We start from the raw sequence: 26,227 nt of genomic DNA, 5'->3' as shown, positions 1-26,227 counted from the left end.
GTGTAGCATGACCGCGCAATTGTCATTCAAAGTGCAACAGCGCTGAAAGCTGAAAATTGGTCTGAGCGGGAAGGTGTATAAGTGCCTGGTATGCAAGTGGTTAAGAAAATGGTCCTTTAGCCCTGGTTCACATTAATGCTACTTTGAAATCGCACTACTTCACTTAAAGTATCGCGATTTCAAAGTAGCAAGGTCAGTGCGATCTCAGGTGCTACTTGATAGACATCTGTGTGGCTTCATACACAGATGTCTATTGAAATCGCACCTGAAATCAGCAAAAGTAGTGCAGGAACTACTTTTGCAAGTCGGTGTGATGCCGCAAAATCGGTGTTGCACCGATTGGAATAGTGCCATTGATGCTAATAGGCTGCGACTTGTCATGTGATTTGATCTCTCAAATCGCATGACAAATCGCTCCAATGTAAACCTAGGCTTAGGCTCGGTTCACACTGCCATGACTTTGGATCCAACTTGTGAGAACCCAAGTGGCGTGACCCACAGGTGTGAAATCCCATGTTAGTCAATGAGAGCTGTCTTAGCACTACTGAAGTCGCTCCGACTTTAGAAAAGGTTCCTGTACTACTTAAGTGCGACTTCTATCCGACTTGTGACCATAGACTTTAATGGAAGTCACCTCCAAGTCAGATCTTCATCTACAGTTGCAATAAAAAGTATGTGAACCCTTTTGGAATGATATGGATTTCTGCACAAATTGGTCATAAAATGTGATCTGATCTTCATCTAAGTCACAACAATAGACAATAACAGTCTGCTTTAACTAATAACACACAAAGAATTAAATGTACTTTTATAACCCTTTCCAGCTTTATGCAAGTCAACAATTCTTAATCGTTGGTCTTCTAAGAGCTCTTTTGTGCGAGGCATCATTAACATCAGGCAATGCTTCTTGTGAAAAGCAAGGGCAGGACAGCTGTAACCAACACCTCCAATCTCATCTCATTGATTGGACTCCAGTTGGCTGACACCTAACTCCAATTAGCTCTTGGAGATGTCATTAGTCTAGGGGTTCACATACTTTTTCCACCTGCACTGTGAATTGTATATGGTGTGTTCAATAAAAACATGGTAATATTTAATTATTTGTGTGTTATTAGTTTAAACCGACTGTGAGTGTCTATTGTTGTGACTTAGATGAAGATCAGATCACATTTTATGACCAATTTGTGCAGAAATCCATATCATTCCAAAAGGGTTCACATTCTTTTTATTGCAACTGTATATTGATGTGATTTGGATCTGACATTACAAGAAGATTAGCCAGGCATTCCTCAAAGTCACTTTTAATGTCGCATTAAGTCGAATCAAAGTATTTCTCTAGTCGGCAGCAAATCACCAGGAATCCACCGGCAGTGTGAACCGAGCCTAAGTTTTACCCCAAATTAAAAAAAGGATAATGGTGACGTGCCTGGGTGATTCATGTGATGTGTGATCATTAATAATAGCTCCCATGTAAAGCTGACTTCTTTTGAAGTATACATATGGCAAAAACATGGCCCCCTCCTATCCTTCTGTCTTTAAGACATAAAACATAGTGGAACCCGGAGAATTGTTTTGATTGCAGAAACATGGCAACCAGTCACATGGCCATATGCTAAGGCATTGATAATGTGATTTGTACTAAAAAGATCATCCAACTGGCCGCTTGGCCAAAACTCCTCTTTTCCCCTTTAGTAGAAATCACTGGCCCGGATTCAGATAGGAGTTACGACGGCGTATCTCCGGATACGCCGTCGTAACTCTGAGTGGCGGGGTCGTATCTATGCGACTGATTCATAGAATCAGTTACGCATAGATATCCCTAAGATCCGACCGGCGTAAGTCTCTTACACCGTCGTATCTTAGGCTGCATATTTACGCTGGCCGCTAGGTGGCGCTTCCGTAGATTTACGCGAGGAATATGCAAATTAGGTAGATACGCTGATTCAGAAACGTACGTCCGCCCGGCGCATTTTTTTACGTCGTTTACGTAAGACTTTTTCCGGCGTAAAGTTACCCCTCATAAAGCAGGGGTAAGTCATGTTAAGTATGGACGTCAGAAACGACTGAACAGCGTCGTATTTTACGTCGTTTACGTAAGTCGTTCGCGAATAGGGCTGTTCGTAAGTTACATTCACGTCGAAAGCATTGACAGTTTGCGGCGTAATTTGGAGCATGCGCACTTGGAAACGTTCACGGACGGCGCATGCGCCGTTCATAAAAAACGTCAAATACGTGGGGTCACAAGTAATTTAAATAAAACACGCCCACATCATCCACATTTGAATTAGGCGGGCTTATGCCGACACATTGACACTACGCCGCCGTAACTTAGGGCGCAAGTTCTTTCTGAATATGGAACTTGCGCCCTAAGTTACGGCTGCGTAATGTATCTGAGATACGTTACGCCCGCCGATAGATACACAATTGTATCTGAATCCGAGCCACTATGTTTAATGCCTTGGCATATGGTCATGTGACTGGCATGTTTCTGAAGCCAAATCCCAAATCCATTATGAACGGATACCCCAACAATATGTCTTCTTTACATTACAATGTTTAAAACAGTTTTACAATAATGACATTCTACAAAAAAATACAAATACAACAGTGTGACAGCCTTTGGTTTTTGATGACCAGTAAACATCATATTGATAATAAGAGTCAACTAGACAATTAACTGTTACTGTTATGCACATTTAAGTATGACATAGATAGTGTTAAGTGTGACTATGTACAGATGGGGTGGGCTGTGGAGGTGGGGGGGGGGTCCAGAACTATGGCTTAGTGGTTAGCACTTCTGCCTGTGGCACTGGGGTCTTTGGTTTAAAGAACAATATCTTCTGTGCTTGTTGGGGTTTCCTCCCACACTCCCAGGGCATGTCTGTAGGTTATCTCCCATTTGAATTGACTCTAGTATGTGTATTTATGTGAGATATGGACCTTAGTGATTCCTTTGAGGGTAGGGACTGATGTGATGTACATCAGGGGCGGCCCATCCATTAAGGGTGCAGGGGCGCCGCCGGCTATCCATGCATCAAGCCCCTTGATCTACATACAGGTCGCCAGATGCATTGCTTCCAATGGGGGGGGGGGGGGCATTTGAAGCACGTGATTAGAGCCTCTAATAGGCTTTAAAAAAGGGTGGGCTTGGGAGGCAAGCTCTGCCAGTTGTGTGACAATAGCGAATGAATATTCGCTATTTTCACACTGAATCTCCTCCTGGCCAGCCAGGAAACGGGTCATAAGACCCATTACCTGATTGGCCAAAATTACAAATTTGTACACACGATAGGAAATTCCGATCGGACCTTTTCCTGACAGGGAAAAAAGAGAGAACCTGCTCTCTATCTTTTTCCAGCAGTTTTTCCGTTGGAAAAAGTCTGAGGCCCCGTACACACGACCGAGGAACTCGACGTGCCAAACACATCGAGTTCCTCGTCGAGTTCAGTGTGAAAGCCGCCGAGGAACTCGGCGGGCCGACTTTTCCCATTGACTAACGAGAAAATAAAGAACATGTTCTCTTTTCGGCCCGACGAGTTCCTCGACAGGTTCCTCGCTGAAAAGTGTACACACGACCGAGTTTCTCGGCAGAATCCAGCTCCGACCGAGTTTCTGGCTGAATTCTGCCGAGAAACTCGGTCGTGTGTACGGGGGCCTGATGGAGCATACACACGGTCAGGATTCCCATCTGACTTTTTCCAACGGCAAAACCGATCGCGTGTACGGGGCATGAGCCTTCAAGGCAAGAAGCCCCAAAAGGTCAGCCTTATGTCCACTGAAACCAAGGCCAAAGTTGGATATATTTATCCCAGGATTCCTATTTCCTCTCTGACTATTTTTATTTTTTTGCAGATCATAATCCAAGATAGGTAATTCTTCAAAAATTCCAAGCTTATCATGAATATTTTAGATGTCTTAGCAATGTCTATCCTGGCGGCTAAGCAAACAAAGAATATGAGTCTCTGAAAGGTCTTCGGGATATCTGGCGTATGTTTATTCAGTTTATTCAGTAGAGTAGTCCCAGATGGTTGTCAGTATGTTTATACCTCTAACTGCACATGAGTCCAAAGACACATCTAAAACCTGCACCTTTGGACATTCCCACCATACTTGAAACTAATCCCCTCTTTGGCTGTCTAAAGCAGTTGGGAGATGAGTCAGGATAAATTTTATGCATCCGTGGTTTCCAAACTGTGGCCCAGGGGCCCAGCTCTTTGCTTGCCTTTATGCGGCCTTTGGGGCACTATTACTCCCATTGATATGAGACACTGTTCTGCCAACTGACATCAACAATAGGGTCCCATTTCTCCCATTGACACCAACAATGGCGTACCATTTCTCCCATTGACACCAACACTAGGGCATTATTCCTACCAATGATACCAACAATGGGGCATGATTCCTCACACTAACACCAGCAATGGCGCACTGTTCCTCCACCTAATACCAAATGTGATGTTTACTCCCACTGATGCCAGGAAAATGTACACTCCCACTAGCCCCGGTCTGACCACTATGAAGTCTGAAGGACAAAAGAAATAGCCCTTTGTTTATAAAGTTTGGAGACCCCTTTCTACATCAGCAATTCTACTCAACAATGGAGCACCATTTCTCCCATTGACACCAACAATAGGACACTGTTCCTCCCAATGATACCAACGATGAGGCACGATTCCTCCCAGTGATACCAACGATGGGGCACAGTTCCTCTGCCTAATACCAAATGTAATGTTTACTCCCACTGATGCCAGGAAAATGTATACCCCCGTTAGCCACAGTCCGACCACCCTAAAAAAAAAAAAATACAAAAAAACTGTCCCTTTGTTTAGAAAGTTTGGAGACCCCTGGTCTGTATCAGCAATTCTCAACAAGGGTTCTGTAGAACCCTAGGGTTTCTCCAGGAGTTTCTAGGGGTTCCATGAGCAATTTCTAGCTCTCAAATGAATACCCGCTGACAACAATGATCTTTTTAGCTATCTCTAATGGGGGGGGGGGGGGGGTTAGGGTTTCTCCCAAAGACCACAAATGTAAGTCCACAGTGATCTCCATACTAATATACCATAAGGCAGCTGTAGATATAGCACTTATTAGCAGAGATTCTCTGAGACCGAAGAGTTATTTTAAGGGTTTATCAATGTTAAAATGGCAAGAAAGACTGATCTAGATGATGTCATCTGGAGAACACTTTAAATTTACTTCCACCAGAATTTAAAAGACCCTTATACACCCAATCAATCCACTTGGACCAGTCTTCAGGTTCAACATCAAGTACTCGCGCAAATGCTCAGTATCGGTCCCGATACCTATACTAGTATCGGGACAACCCTAACTGTGATGTAAGGGAGAGTTGGGGACTCAACTTCTGATGGTGGGGGGGATCTTAACATCTAATGTAAGGGGAGGGGATGCGCTGGACAGCCATATTCTGAGTATAGTTACGACGGAGTATCTCAGGATACTCCGTCGTATCTCTCTTTTTTGGCCCGCGTATCTATGCGAGTGATTCTTAGGCCCCATACTCACGAGCAAACATGTCTGCTGAAACTGGCCCGCAGGCCAGTTTCAGCAGACATGTTTGGTCGTGTGTGGGCGCGAGCGGGCCGAATTCCAGCAAACATTTGCCCGCCGGGCCTTTTCCCAGCAGACAAATATTCCTGGACTTGTTTTAAAACAGCCCGCTGGAATTCAGCCCGCTCGGACATGTACGGTCGTCAGTACAGACCTACCGTACATGTCCAGCCGCCCGCCGTGCCTCGCATGCGTCGAATGACTTCGACGCATGCGTGGAAGCATTTTAAAGGCGGGCCGCCCACGTCGCCGCGTCATTGTCGCGGCGACACCGCGTCATCGACGCGGCGACACCGCGGACACGCCCCGCGTATTGTTTACGCGCGGACTTCTGTACGATGGTGTGTACAACCATCGTACAGAAGCCCTCTGGCAGACATGTATGGTGAAAACGGTCCGACGGACCGCTTTCACCATACATGTTTGTCCGTGTGTACCCGGCCTTAGAATCATTTTCGCATAGATACGCTTAAGATCTGACATGTGTAAGTCACTTACACTGTCGGATCTTAAATGTAATTTCCCAGCCGGCCGCTAGATGGCGTTTACGTTCAGGTCTCATTTGTTTATGCAAATGAGCCTGATACGCCGATTCCCGAACGAATTCGCGTCGCTTAACCGTCGCTAACGTCGTTTGCGTAAGCGTAAACTTACCCCTGCTATATGAGGGGTAACCTTACGCCAGTCCCACGTACGACATGTTAAGTATGGCGTCGGGTCCGCGTCGTCTTTTCCCGTCGGGTACGTCGTTTCCCTAAGTCGTTCTTGAATACGACTTTACGTCAATGACGCACACGTCGGCGTCATTGACGTTTTACGCCGAGAACTGGAGCATGCGCACTGGGCTATTTTAAGCCCGGCGCATGCGCAGTTCGTTCGAATCGGGGGCGCGCTTAATTTAAATACAAGCCGCCCCCTTGGATTTACGCGGGGATACGCCGGGCCAATTACACTACGCCGCCCCAAACTACGGAGCAAGTGTTTGGGGAATAAGGCACTTGCTCCTGTAGGTTGGGGCGGCGTAGTGTAAATGGCTTACGCGCCGCCCGCCTAAAAAGTACAAGAATATGGCCCCTAATCTTACAGATACAACTGGCCCATTTGAGGGCAATCGTAAAACTGATGCAGCCCACAATGAAATTGAGTTTGACACCCCTGAACTAACTATATAGAGTGGAGACTTCCCCTATAACCTGGATAATGCACACACCCTTATTAACTGTCAGAACAGAGATAGCCTCATCCTTATTAGCCAGCCATTGTAGAATGGACTGAACCTTTCAAGAAACTGAATTAGACAACTTTATTAACACCAAAGTGACAGTCTTATTTAATGACTATCAGCGCTGCTTTGATCTACCTTTAAACTATTTTGAGATCCTGGAATGCTGTTCAACAAGGCGCAATCACAAGGAAATATATATATATATATAAATGTATATATATATATACATATATATATCTTTATTGATGTATTTATATCCTCACACAAGGAGGAGGATCAGCTTGGGAGTGCAGCATTCATGCAGCATTCCTCTAGTCTGCAGACATCAGTAAAGCTAAAAATACACAGTTGAAATTATATATAGGCCGTCACACATCACACACAATCTACGGCACATGTTTGTGCTATTTTGCATGTATGTGCGATGTAATGATCAGTTTACATGCACAGCACAGAAAATGGAAGAAATAGATAGCTATAGGATACACAGGGCCCTGATGTCTGTGTATTGGGGAGGGAAAGGTACACGTTGTTATGTCTGTGTATTGGGGAGGGAAAGGTACACGTTGTTAGGTCTGTGTATTATAATAGGGATGGAGGAATGTACTCGGCACATTTGGAGGTGTATTTGACGGCGCAGATGTATACCATTACTGACTTATTACACAAGGATACCGTGAAGTAGCTCAATAAAAATTGTAATAATTTTGTTTATTTTTTGTATATTTATTATATATTGAACAAAAACACAACCTAAAATGACAGTACATCAGGCACCCCTGTGGTTTGCGGGTTCACTGCCATGCTGATGCCAGGTCACATGTTCTCCATGATGGACAAGTGCTTTAAAAGAAATGCCCCCCCCCCAATAAAAAATAAAAACATATATCTTTATGCATCAAGTGAATGGACCAAGGTACTGGTACTGATCACCAGTGACTTGGGCAGAAGCTGACATGCCCACAAGGTGCTGTACTACCGCCAATTTCATAGCATTCATTAGAAGGCAAGGATCTGCAGAGGAGGAGTCAGAGGGCCGTTTTTGCCCCTTTTGAAGCATCTCCCTGATGTTGGAGGACCTAGGGGCTGGCATTAATATGGCGGGGGAATGCCTACCAGCGCATAGGTAAGGTGTGCCAGGCCAGTACTGTTTTGTTGGGTTTCACAGCATTTCAACAAAAAAGCTAAGTAAAAAAAAAAAGAAAGAAAGAATTGGCAGCATACCTGACGGCACTGGATGCTGGCTGAGTTATGCAAATCATTGGCTGAGAAGATTTTCAAACATTTGATAATCTCTAGTAAGTATACTTTGCACACCTCCGATGCTGTGACCACTGAATGACTGAATATACCTGTACTGCCCTAATGAATATACCTGTACTGCCCTACTGAATATACCTGTACTGCCCTAATGAATATACCTGTACTGCCCTACTGAATATACCGGTACTACCTTACTGAATATACCTGTACTGCCTTACTGAATATACCTGTACTGCCCTAATGAATATACCTGTACTGCCCTAATGAATATACCTGTACTGCCTTACTGAATATACCTGTACTGCCTTACTGAATATACCTGTACTGCCCTACTGAATATACCTGTACTGCCTTACTGAATATACCTGTACTGCTTTACTGAATATACCTGTACTGCCTTACTGAATATACCTGTACTGCCCTACTAAATATACCTGTACTGCCCTACTGAATATACCTGTACTGCCCTACTGAATATACCTGTACTGCCCTACTGAATATACCTGTCCTGCTCTACTGAATATACCTGTACTGCTTTACTGAATATACATGTACTGCCCTACTGAATATACCTGTACTGCCTTACTGAATATACCTGTACTGCCCTACTGAATATACCTGGATTGCCTTACTGAATATACCTATACTGCCTTACTGAATATGCCTGTACTGCCCTACTAAATATACCTGTACTGCCTTACTGAATATACCTGTACTGCCCCACTGTATATACCTGTACTGCCTTACTGAATATACCTGTACTGCCTTACTGAATATACCTGTACTGCCCTACTGAATATACCTGTACTGCCCTACTGAATATACCTGTACTGCCCTACTGAATATACCTGTACTACCTTACTGAATATACCTGTACTGCCCTACTGAATATACCTGTACTGCCCTACTGAATATACCTGTACTGCCCTACTAAATATACCTGTACTGCTTTACTGAATATACCTGTACTGCCCTACTGAATATACCTGTACTGCCCTACTGAATATACCTGTACTGCCTTACTGAATATACCTGTACTGCCTTACTGAATATACCTGTACTGCCCTACTGAATATACCTGTACTGCTTTACTGAATATACCTGTACTGCCCTACTGAATATACCTGTACTGCATTACTGAATATACCTGTACTGCATTACTGAATATACCTGTACTGCATTACTGAATATACCTGTACTGCCCTACTGAATATACCTGTACTGCATTACTGAATATACCTGTACTGCATTACTGAATATACCTGTAATGCTTTACTGAATATACCTGTACTGCATTACTGAATATACCTGTACTGCCCTACTGAATATACCTGTACTGCCCTAATGAATATACCTGTACTGCCCTACTGAATATACCTGTACTGCCCTAATGAATATACCTGTACTGCCTTACTGAATATACCTGTACTGCTTTACTGAATATACCTGTACTGCTTTACTGAATATACATGTACTACCTTACTGAATATACCTGTACTACCTTACTGAATATACCTGTACTGCCTTACTGAATATACCTGTACTGCCCTAATGAATATACCTGTACTACCTTACTGAATATACCTGTACTGCCTTACTGAATATACCTGTACTGCCTTACTGAATATACCTGTACTGCCCCACTGAATATACCTGTACTGCCCTACTGAATATACCTGTACTGCCTTACTGAATATACCTGTACTGCCTTACTGAATATACCTGTACTGCCCTACTGAATATACCTGTACTGCCCTACTGAATATACCTGTACTTCCCTACTGAATATACCTGTACTGCCCTACTGAATATACCTGTATTGCCCTACTGAATATACCTGGACTGCCTTACTGAATATACCTATACTGCCTTACTGAATATACCTGTACTGCCTTACTGAATATACCTGTACTGCCATACTGAATATACCTGTACTGCCTTACTGAATATACCTGTACTGCCTTACTGAATATACCTATACTGCCTTACTGAATATACCTGTACTGCCCTACTGAATATACCTGTACTGCCTTACTGAATATACCTATACTGCCTTACTGAATATACCTGTACTGCCTTACTGAATATACCTGTACTGCCTTACTGGACATACCTGTATTGCATTACTGAATATACAGTACACATACTGCCTTACTGAATACACAGTACACACACAGCCTTACTAAATACACAGTACACACACAGCCTTACTAAATACACAGTACACACACTGCCTTACTAAATACACAGTACACATACTGCCTTACTGAATACACAGTACACATACTGCCTTACTGAATATACCTGTATTGCTTTACTGAATACACAGTATATATATTGCCCTACTGAATATGCGTGTATCATGGTGCCATGTATTAAGGGTCTCGATGTCTGTGCATTAAAAGGAGGTGAGGGGTCCTGATGTGTGTGTATTAGGGGTCCTGATGTGTGTGTATTAGAGGTCCTGATGTGTGTGTATTAGAGGTCCTGATGTTTGTGTATTAGAGGTCCTGATGTTTGTGTATTAGAGGTCCTGATGTGTGTGTATTAGAGGTCCTGATGTGTGTGTATTAGAGGTCCTGATGTGTGTGTATTAGAGGTCCTGATATGTGTGTATTAGAGGTCCTGATGTGTGTGTATTAGAAGACGGTGAAGGGACTGTGATGTTTGTATATAAGAAGAAGGTGAAAGGTCTTTATGTTGGTGTATTGGGAGGTGGTAAGGGGCCCTGGTATCTGTGTATTGGGAGGAGGTAAGAGGTCCTGATGTTTCTGTATTAGGATGCTAAAGGTCCTGATGTTTGTTGTGTATTAGAGGAAAGAGAGAGGTCCGGATGTCTGTGTATAAAAATGGGGCAAGTAGGTCTCGGTTTCTGTATATAAGGAGGTGAGAGGTCCTGATATCTGTATATTAGAAAGAGAAGGTAAGAGGTCCTGTCATCTATGTATTAAGAGGAGATGGGTTAGTCCTGATGTCTGCGTATTAGAAGGAGGTGAGTAGATACTGATGTCTGTATATTAGGAGAAGGTGAGAAGTCCTGATGCCTGTATATAAGGAGAAAGTGAGAAGTCCTGATGCCTGTGAATTAGACGGAGGTAAGTAAATCCTGATATCGTTGTATTAGAAGGAGGTAAACAGATCATGGTGCCTGTATATCAGGAGAAGGCGAGAGGTCCTGATGTCTGTATATAAGGAGAAGGTGAGTAGATCCTGATGTTTGTATATAAGGAGAAGGTGAGAGGTCCTGATGACTGTATATAAGGAGAAGGTGAGAGGTCCTGATGTCTGTATATAAGGAGAAGGTGAGAGGTCCTGATGACTGCATATAAGGAGAAGGTGAGAGGTCCTGATGTTTGTATATAAGGAGAAGGTGAGAGGTCCTGATGCCTGTATATATGGAGAAGGAGAGAGGTCCTGATGTTTGTATATAAGGAGAAGGTGAGAGGTCCTGATGTCTGTATATAAGGAGAAGGTGAGAGGTCCTGATGCCTGTATATATGGAGAAGGTGAGAGGTCCTGATGTCTGTATATAAGGAGAAGGTGAGTAGATCCTGATGTTTGTATATAAGGAGAAGGTGAGAGGTCCTGATGACTGTATATAAGGAGAAGGTGAGAGGTCCTGATGACTGTATATAAGGAGAAGATGAGAGGGTCCTGATCTCCTTGTATTAGGAGGTGAGTAGATCCTGATGTTTGTATATAAGGAGAAGGTGAGTAGATCCTGATGACTGTATATAAGGAGAAGGTGAGAGGTCCTGATGACTGTGTATTAGAAGGAGGTGAGAAGCCTGTGTATACGGTAAATGTCAGGTACATATCCCGACCAGATGCAACCCAGCGTCAGCAATGCATTGTGAGGAAGTGGCAGGTATATGTCCAGACCTCTGTACATGAAGTGGATGAGATGAATGGGCATCTCGGATGGTACCTGTGTGCCATTCATAGAGAACAATGGAAGTTTTGCTGGGTAAAGTTGACACTAAGGCGGCAGGCAGACTTCTCTGTGTGCTGTAGATGTGACAGTTAGCATTGATCAATGAAGGAGAGGGAATGTTAGACTTCATGACAAAGTGCAGCAAGTGAAGGCAGACACAGGGGAGAAGCATTGGGGGATGCAGGTGATGGGCAGAGAAGAACGGGAGGGATGAAGGATGCTGGGGACATCTATGGGATGGTTGGTACCCCACCTGGATGAGGACAACTTTTTCCAGGGAAGACGATGCAAGTGCCTACTTATTAGGGATGTCTGTGATTGGATGGGAGACGAATGAAGTCTGGAAAGTCATCTCACCTGCGGTGGGCATGATGTGCCCCTGTGCCCGGTTTAGGAGCTCCAACGCTGGCTCTCGCCCCTTAACACCATCTGCAGAGGACACGCAGGGCTCGGTCTCATAAATAGTCTGCAGCATGTCAGGCAGCGCCAGGGCTCGGGGAAGCAGCAACATTCCCGGACCCCTCTCCGCTGCCAAGCTTACCAGCCGACCTCCCCTCCTCTACCAACCCCCCCCCCCCCCCCCAACAACGCCTGTCCCCGCTCCCCAGCAACTCCGACTACTTTGGCTTCTTCTTTACCAGCGGCTCGGCGCAGGCATGGAGCTCACATAATCCATCGGCAAACAAAAAAGAAGAGAGGGACGTGGCGGGGAGCCGGCGGGGTGGCAGCGCCTGGAGGTGGCGAGGAGGTTTTCGTTAGGCCTGTACCCTGCCCTCCCCCTTCTGCCTAGTGAGCGGCGCTGGGATGCAAGTGGAAGGTTCTGCAGTAGAGCGACTGAAATAGAACAGGAGAGGAGGAGTCAGATATAAATAGACGGCAGAGAGAGAACGAGGGAGAGGGAGAAAGGAGAGCGCTGCAGGGGGATAAGGAAGGACTGCTCAGGAATAACACAGCACAAGTGTCACAACAGACACAGACTGGGGGTGGGGGGTGGGGGGGGGGCCACAGACATACAAACAGACAAGACGGACGCACGGCGATAACAATAGGTCGTCTAGAATTCAGCGACTACATGCACATAGCAGGAACCAAAATATGTCACCTCCGAGATCTAATTGGTTGCTACGGGTTACCGCACTCTGCACGCAGCATGTGACCATATACGCTTCGATCGATCTCCCCCAGTAGGAATAATCCATCTATAACTGACAACCCACAGAGAAGTGGATTCCGATACTTAGAATCCGATTATAACTTGCGATCACATCTCTGTTTCCACCATATAACCAAATCGATCGAAATACGCAAATTTATGAACAGTGATGCCAATCGATTGCAAAAACGATCAATAATTTTTTTTATTTATTTTTTTTACGCCCTGGCCGATCAACTCTGTTTGCCTGAATCTGATTAAAGCGGAGTTTAAAACGCTCGGAATGGAAGCCATCGATTGTTTGCAGATTTGAACCTTTTGATTAAAATCAATAAAAAATCGAAGCGCGTATGTCAATCATTGTGCCCCACGAGCAGTGGCGGCTGGTGCTCAACATTTTTGGGGGGGCACAAACGTAAAAAAATAAAAAAATTGCAGCCTCACTGTGCCCATCAAATGCAGCCACTGTGCCCTCAATTGTCACCACTGTGCCATGCCATCAAATGCAGTCACTGTGCCATCAATTCGCACCACTGCCGTGCCATCAAACACAGTCACTGTGCCATGCCATCAAACGCAGCCGCTGTGCCATGCCATCAAACGCAGTCACTGTGCCATGCCATCAAACGCAGCCGTTGTGCCATGCCATCAAACGCAGTCACTGTGCCATGCCATCAAACGCAGTCACTGTGCCATGCCATCAAACACAGTCACTGTGCCATGCCATCAAATGCAGTCGCTGTGCCATGCCAAACGCAGTCACTGTGCCATCAAACGCAGTCACTGTGCCATGCCATCAAACACAGCCACTGTGCCATCAATTGTCACCACTGTGCCATGCCATCAAACGCAGTCACTGTGCTATGCCATCAAACACAGCCACTGTGCCATCACTTGTCACCACTGTGCCATGCCATCAAACGCAGCCACTGTGCACCTCAATTGTCGCCACTGTGCCAATTTTCACCACTATGCACCTCAATTGTCACCACTGTGCCAATTGTCACCACTGTGCCCTTTAATTGTCGCCACTGTGCCCACTGTCACTACTGTGCCCATTGATGCCACTGTGCCCATTGTCACTACTGTGCCCATTGTTGCCACTGTGCATGTCACTGTGCCCTTTAATTGTTGCCACTGTGCCCATTGTCACTACTGTGCCCATTGATGCCACTGTGCCCTTTGTGGCCTCTGTGCCCATTGTCGCCAGTGTGCCCTGTAAAATGCACTTACCTTAATCCTTTGACGTCCCTCGCTGTCTTCTCCCGCCTTGCTGACGCTTCAGCCAATCAGGTTACCGATAACCAGAATCGGCGAACCTGATTGGCTGAGACGGCCGTCAGTCTTATCTAAGGAACGCACCCCGTACGTTCCCTGGATAAGACATCCGGGAGACGAGGGCTGTACGTGGAAAGCCTATCAGAGTTGCTGGCTCCGATAGGCACTTCCGCACAGCCAACCAGCTGCCGTTATTCAGGTGGCCGGCGCTCAAGTTCCGGCCATCTCTGAATAGACCAGCAGCAGCTGGCAACAATAACATACATTCATGCAATGCATGAGTGTATGTTATTTTCAGTGGCGGTGCGGAGCCAGAGGGGGCAGCGCTCCAGCGGCCTCTATGGACGGACCGCCGCTGCCCATGAGTGTCATGTAGCTCTAAAACGCTCGGCCGCGGTTCACACTTCTATGCGGATCAGACGCGATCTGAAGAGCGTAGATTTGCATGTCATGAAAAAAAAAAAGCATTATTTCCAATGGCGGCTGTTCACATATATGGCGTGGAATTTGATCCGGTTTAAAACAAAGGGTCCTGTGCGAGTTTAGTGCGGTGCAAATTTCAGCTCCATAGACTTCTATGGGACCGGATTGAAATCGCAGTCCAGTGTTCACATCGCTGCAAATTTATTTATTTTTTTGCAGAGATTTTAGAGAAAATAAAAATGCAGATGTGACAAATTCACACTAAATTTGCATGGAAAACGCACATGCTAAGAAGAATTCGCATTGCGATGTACAAAAAAAAAATCACAATGCGAATTTGCACCGTGTATCGCTTTAAATTCACACCCAATTCGCACCGCATCACTGTGAACCGGGCCTGAGACAGAATCAGGTATTTTTAGCCCCATAGACCTGAAAAAACGCACAGATCAAGCATTTTTGCTGTTTTTTTTTTTTCCCGGCGTGTGAGAAACTGATTTCTTCCCTCCCAGTGCTTTTTCGTTATAGCAACAAAAAAAAAAATGGATAAAGTGTTAAACACTTAAAATGCGAAAAATGAAAAACTGATCTAAAAAAAAAAATTAAAAAAAATCGCCTGAAAATCACACAACTCTCCAAAAGCTACATGAGCTGCTTTTAAGCAGGAATCGTCGTTTATGACTTCATAAACTTAAATGGGAACGCCTGAAAATGCGTGTTTTTAGGCATCTTTATTAGCCTGTAAGAACTGATCTCCTACCCCCTGGTGCTTTCCATTGGCTAAAAAAAAAAAAGAAAAACGCATGAAGCTCGAATACACATGTAAAACGCTTAAAACGCGATTTGCAAAACAGCATGAAAACGCCTAAAACTTGCCCTGCTCAGGTGGGAATGCAGCCTAATCCATATTCAGCTTGATTCACGCTGTGATGCGTGACACCGGGCGTCGCACATGTGCGCATTTTTTAATGCATTGTCACGCTACAAGCATAGGGCAGTCCAGCCCATTCAGTTTAATGGACTGTCCTATGCATGACGAACGGGGCAAAGTAGCTCCTGCCCTTATTTGAGCTTCACATGTTTATTCCGGGTTTTTTTACGCTAAAAAAAACAAAAACGCAACGTTCTGCCTGCCACATCTGGGTTGCCATTAACTATGAATGTCACTGCAAGTGTGACAAGTGTTTCTTGACCTGTTTACAGAACGCTAAAGTATGAATGCAGCCTAAGAAATCATCTTGTGACAGACCCGTGTTAGGTCTAAGGGATATAAACGCATGTGTGTCTGTTTACATCCAATTACCTCCGTCTTTGGATGCAAATCTTTTTTTTTTTTTTCTTCAAACCTAGACTAACTTCGAGATCGTCAGATGTAATTCCCCTTTCACACTGACACGTTTTTCAGGCGGTATAACGCTAAAAATAGCGCCTAAAAAAATCCTGCCCGCAGTCTTCAGTGTGAAAGCCCGAAGGCTTTCACACTGAAGCGGTGCGCTAGCAGGACCGCTCCAAAAGTCCTGCTAGCCGCATCTTTGGAGCGGTGAGAGGAGCGGGGTGTTTTTTCGCTCCTCCACATTGAAAGCAATGGGAAACCACGGTAATACTGCCGGCAACGCGCCTCTGGCAGTTTTAACCCTTTTTCAGCCGCTAGCGGGTGTTAAAACCGCACCGCTAGCGGCCAAATATCGCGGTAAAAACTACGGTATAGCGCCGCTATACCGCCAGCGCACCTCCTGCGCCCAGTGTGAAAGGGGCCTTAATGGACACTTCTCCGTTAACACATCCACCTGCCCATAGATTAAAGCGGGAGTTCACCCGAAATGTATTTCTCACTTCTCACTGATCACCAATGTAAGGAGCATTCTTCCCACTGATCACCAATGTAAGGGACATTCTTCCCACTGATCACCAATGTAAGGGACATTCTTCTCACTGATCACCAATGTAAGGAACATTCTTCCCACTGATCACCAATGTAAGGGACATTCTTCCCACTGACCACCAATGTAAGGGGCATTCTTCCCACTGACCACCAATGTAAGGGGTATTCTTCTCACTGATCACCAATGTAAGGGACATTCTTCCCACTGATCACCAATGTAAGGGACATTCTTCTCACTGACCACCAATGTAAGGAACATTCTTCCCACTGACCACCAATGTAAGGGACATTCTTCCCACTGACCACCAATGTAAGGGGCATTCTTCCCACTGACCACCAATGTAAGGGGCATTCTTCCCACTGATCACCAATGTAAGGAGCATTCTTCCCACTGATCACCAATGTAAGGGACATTCTTCTCACTGATCACCAATGTAAGGGACATTCTTCTCACTGATCACCAATGTAAGGAGGATTCTTCCCACTGATCACCAATGTAAGGGACATTCTTCCCACTGATCACCAATGTAAAGGACATTCTTCCCACTGATCACCAATGTAAGAAGCATTCTTCCCACTGACCACCAATGTAAGGGACATTCTTCCCACTGACCACCAATGTAAGGGGCATTTTTCCCACTGACCACCAATGTAAGGGGCATTCTTCTCACTGATCACCAATGTAAGGGGCATTCTTCTCACTGGCTAAATATTATTCCAAGGGCCCGCCCCTAGGGTAACAAGGTTGAGAATGGATGGTCTGTAATGAAAATTCCCTCCACTTTCAGGTATTCCCTCTAACTGCCTGTTCCATCTTTGGGAAAAGGGAAATTCCCCCTAACAGGTCACAGAAAGTAAAAACTGACAGAGGCTTTAACCCGACCCAAAAAAACAACAAAAAAAACTATCCATAAGAAAAGCAAGAAGCCAGTCCCCACGTCTCTCTGCAATCTCCGTCATCTAAATGCAGGATTTCAGGCTATCCCCCACTGTTCCTCCTCTGTTTACTTCCAATCCCATCCCGCTGGAAAGAACCCGGAGAAAATCAGACATATCTCTTCTTGTTGCCCTTTAATCCTGTTACTGTCTATAAGGCCTTAATAATGGCGTGCGCACCTAGCAGGTCTATTTTTACCGCCCCGGAGAAAATACAGACGAGAGCCTAGGTACGAGCCGGGGAGCGACTCTGCACAGTGTCATTAAGATGTCACTCCGAATTCCCCACACAAATAGCAAGATGCGCTTATTATTAGACACAGCGCGGGTATATATAGCCCAGACTTCATTCCAGAAACATGGCATTAAAATAATGCCTGACCTGTGCCAGCACTTCTCAGGCAGGGTGATCACATAGGAAAGGAGGAGGTGACAGGACGGCAATTTCTATTCACTTAAATGGGTTGCATTTGACAGGCGGGCAGCGCCAGGGGGGTACGATTCCTGTCGCAGCCGCAAAGCATCGCAGCATGTGTACACCCCCAGCCTAGGGTGACCACGTGTCCCGGATTGCCCGGGACAGTCCCGAATTTTGCAGGTCTGTCCCGGGCACATTCGTTCCAGGACTGGAATGAAACTGACACAGCCCCCCCCCCCCCCCGGGCCAATCTGATGCCCCCAAAAAGGCTGCCACATCGCCGCTTTACTCACAGTACTTGTCCAGGCCGGGAATGCCTGGAGGAGCACAATCCTGCCCCCTGCTTGTGATTGGAGAAATCATAAATCCCGCCTCTTGGGCCAGTTTTACATCCACGGCGGCGTAGCGTAAGCCATTTAAGCTCCATTCCCATCTCCGCAACAAGCAACGCCGCGTACGCGGCGTATTTTGCTGCGGATAGTGTATCGGTTTTTTTTCAAATTCTTCCCACTGCTGTCAATGGGCGAACGCCAATGTCGCCTGAAAAAAAGGGTGCGGGACTTTTTTTCAGGCGACAGGCGTACGGCGTCTATGAGATGTGAACCATCTCCATAGACAGCAATGGGAATTTCCCCCTCTAGCGGCACAAGCGTCCGGCGTCGGGCGTTTTGTCGCATAGATGTGAATGTGTCTTAACACTACGCCGCCGCAACTTACTAGAGCAAGTGCCGTACTCTCAAAGCACTTGCTCCGTAATTTGTGGCGGCGTAGTGTATATGGCCCGGCGTAAGGCCGCGTAATTCAAAGGGGGTGGCTTGTATTTAAATTAAGCGCGCCCCCGCGCCGATCGAACTGCGCATGCGTCGGCCCGAAAAAATAGCCCAGTGCGCATGCTCCAACTCACGTCGGAAAACGTCAATGAAGCCGACGTGAGCGTCATTTCCTGCAAATCCCTATTCACGAACGACTTAGGAAAACGACGTAAAAAATTTAAATTTCGTCGCGGGAACGACGGCCATACTTAACATTGGCTGCGCCTCATAGAAGCAGGGGTAACTATATGCCGGGAAAACCCTTACGTAAACGGCGTAAATTGACTGCGTCGGGCCCGCGTACGTTCCTGAATTGGCGTATCTCGCTGATTTACATATTCTCGCCGTAAATCAGCGAGAACGCCCCCAGCGGCCATTTTAAAATTTCAGTTAAGATCCGACGGTGTAACACAGTTACACCTGTCGGATCTTAGGCATATCTGTGCGTAACTGATTCTATGAATCAGTCGCATAGATACGACTGACGCAACTCTGAGATACGACGGTGTATCAGGAGATACACCGTCGTATCTCTATGTGAATCTGGCCCCTTGTGTCCGATCACTGTGCTGTGATTCGTTACAGCACAAGCTGAATTTTGGGAAGGGAGGTGTCCCTGAATGGTAGTTTGGAAATGTGGTCACCCTACCCCAGCCGCCAATTCTGGGGCTGTAAAACCGCGTCTCAACTCCAGGCTTTTACCCCCCAACGGCTAGTGTCAAGGAACCTTACAGTCATGGCCCGCCCCTTTTATTTATTGGATTCCACTTCCAATCATGGAAGCTCAGTGGATATTACCTAGCATGGTCTTCTTGCAAATACAGTGTGGGAACGCCCACTCCTCCAGACCCACCTCCACCCATAAGGGACATTTTAATATTTGCATAACTCCTCCCACTGTTTGCCGAGAAGTCTTAAGAGGAGTACGGTGGCAAGGTGCTGCCTGCGTGGCAGAGAGAAGCACAGAGACCCAGTGATGACATCACCGGCCTAAAATAAAGTATGAAATGTGATTCGCATGTTGATGAGCAAGGAATGAAGAACTAGGAAAGGAAAAATTTAAAGTGGATGTAAACCCACTCTCATCCTTTCTAAACTACTGCCATAGTGCTCATCTATAAGGATATAGATGTCTCCTGCATCATGTGTCCTTACCTGTCAAATGTCTCCCCTCTGTCTGTTATAAGAACTGAAAAACTGCAGATTCTGTGGGTGGGTCTGTTGTCTGGAACTCGGTGGGTGGAGTCGTGATGTCAGTAGACTCCCCGCCCTCCTCTACACTCCCCTTGTCAACATGCATTTGTATTCCTTACACTGAATTCTGCTATGATCACTAACATCCAGTCAAAATCCAGAAAAGTAACCACATGACTTCAGAAAAGGAGTGGGGGTGGGAATTAAAAAATAATGCCTGTCTCCAGGCTAGTGCATGAGATATGTAAATAACCTGTCACTCACAGCAAGGGGGCGGAACAGACTAAGGTTTTTCTCTGTAAGTCCGTTTTATTTCACTGAACAATAAAAGAGGATTTCTCAGGGCTGGATTAACTCTGTGTGGCAAGACTGGGCACAGATGATAGGAAATCTTATACTGTACATTGTAACTTAAAAAATAAAAAAATTGGGTTTACATCCACTTTAAGAAGATCAAACTTCAGCTTGTGCAATGCGGGACCCAGCGCGATTACAGCGCCGATTCCCGCATCGCACCTCTCCTGCAGGCAGTTCACGCTGCCTTCTGCGAACAGCTGCAGTATCAATACATTGTTAATGACACCCCCAGATCGGTTCACAGATCACTGTGCTGTGATTGGACACAGTGGGAGCCAATCAGCGGCTCTGGCGACCGTGGAGACCGCCAGCCACCCTGCGATCATTCAAGGGAAAGGCAGAAGGGCGGTCTGTGAGGGAGGAAAATGGAGATCTTGTGTTTCTGCTAGGCAGAAACACGGGTCTCTGTTTTCCTCCAGTCACAGCATTCCCCCCACAGTTAGAAATCACTCCCTAGGAGCACACTTAACCCTTTGATCGCTCCTGATGTTAACCCCTTCCCTGCCAGTGTAATTTATACAGTGACAGTGCTTTTTTTTTGTTAACTAGTAATGGCGGCGATCTGCGATTTTGTGACCGTGACATTGCGACGGACATATCGGACACTTTTGACAAATTTTTGGGACCATTCACATTTATACAGCGATTAGTGCTATAACACTGCACTGATTACTGTGTAAATGTGACTGCCAGGGAAGGCGTTAACACTTGGGGGCGCCAAAGGGGTTAAATGTATTACCTAATGTGTGATTCTAACTGTAGGGGGAGGGGACTCACAAGGGGAGGAGTCCGATCTGTGTTCCTCTGTACTGATAACACACATCGGTCTCCTCACCTGACAGGACCGTGGATCTGTGTGTTTACACACACAGATCCACAGTCCTGCCGTGATTGCGGGCAATCGCAGGTGCATAGCGGACATCGCGGACGCCGGCCACGTGCACCGAGTCACGCGCGCGCCCCCCAGATGGCTGGGAGGCCCAGGATGTCATATGACGTCCACCCAGGATGGGAGATCCCATCTGTGGACGTCATTTGACAATGTGTAATAGGGAAGTGGTTAAAGTAACGCAGTGCCGTATTGCAAAAAAATGGCCTGGTCAGGAAGGGGGTAAAACCTTTCCGGGGCTGAAGTGGTTAAAAAGCAGCCAAGGTCTGAATAGAAAAGCCTATCCCCCTCCAGCATGCTGCAGAGAAGGATCCTTGTTCTCTGTGTGGAAGCAGTAGTCTCTTTGCAGAGGTCCTGCTGAGTCACGCCTAAAGCTCTGCAATCAGCAAAGTTCATGCTGCTGAGAGACCACTGCTTCCACACAGAGAACAAGGGTTTTCTGCTGGCAGAGGACAGGCTTTTCTACTCAGGATGCACAATTGGGCTTTAGGTACTATTATTTAATATTACCAAATAAATAGCACAGGGTCCAATAATCCAGAGCAGAATAAACTGGAGGAAAAAGTCACAAGCTAATAGAAGTGTATTCCTTCTTCAGGGTCCCTCAGATAAAACTCTATCCAAGGTCAGGCCTAAAATTAAATATTATCATCCAGAGATAATAAAACTATGCATGCTGGAGGTCACCATTATGTCCTATAACAATGCCATGTCATGAAAGCAGAGAGACGTCAATCCTAACACTGCAAGAATGGACCCGCTACGCATTTTGCTTATTCAATGATGCAACTACTGCTTTGAATCATGGTTGTATGTGTCTCTTAAAGGGTCAGTCCACCCCAAACTGACACCTCTCCCATGCTGCCCCCTACTACCATCTGTACGAGACAGTCGCCATCTTTAGACACACCCTTAACATGAATCTTTGCCCATGCAGAGAAAAGCAAAGGGTTAACTTTAATGGCAGTCCCACCACTTCTTACCTTTCTATGCTGCCCCCCCCACCCCCCCACTCTGTTTTGCTGAAACAAGAAAATAAAAGGAGCATATGAATCCCTCCCCTTCCTCCCATGTGGCAGGACTGATGATAGGTGATTGACAGTGTATAGGGTAATATGCATTGGAAACAGGATCATGCCAGATGGGGAAGAATATGTCTCAATGACCTAACTTGCCTGATCCTTTGCTTACTTACACTATTCGCAAGCCTGCATAATGGGCGAAACATGTTAGGGTGGAGACATTTTAGATGGAGAAGGATATGTCTAAGTGACCTAGCTTGCCTGATCCTTTGCTCACTTAGACTATGTGTAAGCCTGCATCATGGCCGAAACATGTAAGGGCGGAGACATTTTAGATAGGAAGATATGTCTGAGTGACCTAGGTCATCTGATTCTTTGCTCACTTAGACTATGAGTAGGCCTGCATCATGGGTATAACATGTTAGGGCGGAGACATTTTAGATGGAGAAGGATATGTCTAAGTGACCTAGTTTGCCTGATTCTTTGCTCACTTACACTATGCGTAAGCCTTCATCGTGGGAAAAACATGTTAGGGAGGAGACATTTTCAATAGGAAGATATGTCTAAGTGACCTAGCCTGTGTGATCCTTTGCTCACTTAGACTATGCGCAAGCCTGCATCATGGCCGAAACATGTTAGGGTGGAGACATTTTAGATAGGAAGATATGTCTGAGTGACCTAGGTCGCCTGATTCTTTGCTCACTTAGACTATGAGTAGGCCTGCATCATGGGCGAAACATGTTAGGGCGGAGACATTTTAGATTGAGAAGGATATGTCTAAGTGACTTAGTTTGCCTGATCCTTTGCTCACTTAGACTAGGAGTAAGCCTGCGATATGGGCATCTAAAAAATCTCTCCATCCTAATATGTTTCATATTAAGGCGGAGACATTTTTAGATGAGAAGGATATGTCTGATTGACCTAGCTTGCCCGATCCTTTGTTTGATCAGATTATAAATAAGGACGTATTATGGGTGCAACGTGTCAGTTGTGGAGTCATGTGAAATAAGGGAAGGATATAGCTGAGTAACCTAGCTGGCTTGCTCCTTTGCTTGCATAGACTATGAGTAAGCCTGTATTTTCGGTGAAATGCATCAAATGTAAATTCATATCAGAGGGGTAAGGATACGTCTGAGTAACCTACTAGTTTGCTCTCTCCTTTTGCTAGCTTTGAGTAAAAGTAAGCCTGTGTTGGAAGTGAAATATGGGCGAAACGCGTAAGTGGTGGCAACATTTCGGATGAGGAAGGATATGTGTGAGTGTTCTAGCTTGCTTTCTTAGACTATGGGTAAGTTTGTATTGTAGGTGAAATGAGGAGTTATGTCAGATGGGGAAGATCATGTCAGAGTGACCTAATTTGCTTCCTCTTTTGCTCGCTCATATGGTGTGGGGCTTGAAATGTTTATGTATTGCTTGCGGGAGGTGGATCCCAGAAGGCCGAGGCTCCATTAGAGAGAATCCTATCACTTCCTGCCACGGTGACAACAAGGACTAAGTCTCCGTCCCCACTGTATTAAGATAAAGCATTGTTATTTCTGTTTGCACTGTTATCTCAGACTCATGTGGCACAGCTCAGAAAGAAGTAGATAACAGAACATAAGAGGTAATAAATTAGACCAACCGGTATAGAGGCCCGCACAAGTCATAAATACACGTGTACGCACTTAACGCTACATTTCCGTTAACTGCGCACCGACGTTCGGCTTCTTTCGGCAACTCGTGACGCTCCTTATGCGACGGGGGGAGGTCGTTTTTGTCATCACGTCAATCACCTGCTGGATAGGAACTCCCACTCCCGCGGGAGGCCCTACCCGGAAGCCGGGGAAGAAAATAGCTGTACGAGGTATGTACAGCAAAAAAAACAAAAAAAAAACACGGCATACTGTCAATGTAGAGAGTGAGCTGGATGTAATGTTAGAAAATCGTTTTTAGGGTGAACCCCCGCTTTAAAACTTGCCTCTAGTGGACAAATAGGGTACTGACAGTTTAAAACTGGCCTCTAGTGGACAAATAGGGTACTGACAGCTACTGTACAAAATACTCAGCAGTGTGACTCAACAATTAGATCCCTTATTCGATCCATACTAATTATCTTGTGTTGGCAACACAAGTTTCCCTCAGCTTCTACAGATCTGCCAACAACTTAAAATAGTAAAAGGAAAGGTAAACTTAATATAGGCAAGTTACATAAAATAAGTCCCAATGACATCTTCTACAATTCAATTTGTATAAACTTTTATTTCTACCCAGAAACTGAAAAAAGTTTTACAGAATCGGGGAAAACCATCAGACACCACTTCTATCTTAAAGGAGTTGTAAATAAAAAAAATGTTTTGCTGAAATTACTGTTTACAGGGTATAGAGACATAATAGTTAACTGATTCCTTTTAAAAACGATTAAAAATAGATAAAAACCAATCATATAATGTACCTGTAGTTTCTAGTTTCGTTGTTGCATGTTTCCTGCTTCTCTGCTGCACAGAGTCATACAGCCAATACAGGGCAGTGATGGTTTGGAAAACGAAACTGATTGGTGCTGAGGGGTTTTAGACACACAGTAATCACACCTCCTTGATTAGTGACCCCAGAGAGAAAGCTCCCAGCACTGTGGTTATCAGGAAACAGACAACCAGGAAGTGTGGAGATCAGAGAAGGATTACAGCAACTTGAGAGCAAAAACGAAAAATGAGGACATGAAAACAGCACTGCATTAAGGTAAAGGAAGCTAGTAAAGGAACACTAAAAGGCAGAATTTTTTTTAAAAAAAAAATAACAAATATGTTATACTTACCTCCACTGTGCAGTTCGTTTTGCACAGAGTGGCCTCGAATCCTGTCTTCTGGGGTCCCTCGGCGACTGTCTCGGCTCCTCCTCGCAAAAGCTTTCCACGTTCATGCGAGCTCCCTCGCATGGTGGAAAGCTTTTGCGAGCGCGCTCCCGTGATACAGCGGCGGCCATAGCCGCCGACTGTATCACTCGGCCCCGCCCCCCGGCGTGCCGCGTCATCCGCTGTGATTGACAGCAGCGCCAGCCAATGGCTGCGCTGCTATCAATCCGCCCAGCCTAGCCAATCAACGGCCAGGCTGGGAACCGAACAGGATGACAAGCACGCGCCCGGGACTTTCGAACAGTGAGGTAAGTAAAACGGGGGCTCGGGGGGGGGGGGGGGTGTATGCTGTCAGATGTTTTTTTACCTTAATGCATAGGATGCATTAAGGTAAAAAAAAATTTACCTTTACAACCCCTTTAAGATAAAAAAAAAATTTCCTTTACAAACCCTTTAAGGCCCGTACACACAATCGGATTATCCGACGGGAATTGTGTGATGACAGGCTGTTGTCGGAAAATCCGACCGTTTGTACGCTCCATCGGACAATTATCGGATTTTCCGCCAACAAATGTTGGATAGCATGCTTCAAAATTTTACGACAACAAATGTGTGTTGTCGGATTATCCGATCGTGTACACAAGTCCATCGGGAAAAAAAATTGTACAAGTACAAACACGCGTGCTAGGAAGCAATGCTAACCATAGCACAACATTAGCAGAAGTTGCCCAAAGGGTGGCGCTAAAGAGCTGAAAAATCACATCGTTTTGTGTTTGTTGGCTGACAATTCTTTGCCTTTTGTATGCAAGACCGGTTCATGGCCTACGCCCTTCAGACAAAAGTCCTACAATTTGTCTACGGAAAATCTGATCGTGTGTACGAGGATTTAGAAGAACGATTGACCATAGGACACAAATTTCCAGTTCAAACAGAAAATGTATTTTTTTCCTACATACTGTATCAATCAGCCCCGATAGACTGAAGAGTCATGCCTAGTCCTGCAAAAATGCCAGGGGCCCCATATACAAGCAAAGGCATTCTACGAC

General features: G+C 45.5%; 1 protein-coding gene across 10 annotated transcripts in view; it reads right to left on the bottom strand.

The window, feature by feature from the left end:
• Positions 1–26,227, bottom strand: part of HDAC5 (histone deacetylase 5) — a 159,565-nt gene that overhangs the window by 71,419 nt on the left and 61,919 nt on the right. For 3 of the 10 annotated variants that reach the window (XM_040331070.1, XM_040331071.1, XM_040331072.1), the window contains exon 1: positions 12,348–12,540. The exons of the other annotated variants lie outside the window; for them this stretch is intronic. In XM_040331070.1, the coding sequence (XP_040187004.1) occupies positions 12,348–12,501 (154 nt within the window). In that variant the 5' untranslated portion in view covers positions 12,502–12,540. Of the gene's footprint in view, positions 1–12,347; positions 12,541–26,227 lie in introns of those variants that run through there. 10 annotated transcript variants of the gene reach the window in all.

Source organism: Rana temporaria, chromosome 12 (genome assembly GCF_905171775.1).
Source record: "Rana temporaria chromosome 12, aRanTem1.1, whole genome shotgun sequence".
Taxonomy (NCBI): Eukaryota; Metazoa; Chordata; class Amphibia; order Anura; family Ranidae; genus Rana; species Rana temporaria.
The sequence above is the reverse complement of the archived record's forward strand: the minus strand, read 5'-3'. Positions and strand labels throughout refer to the sequence as shown.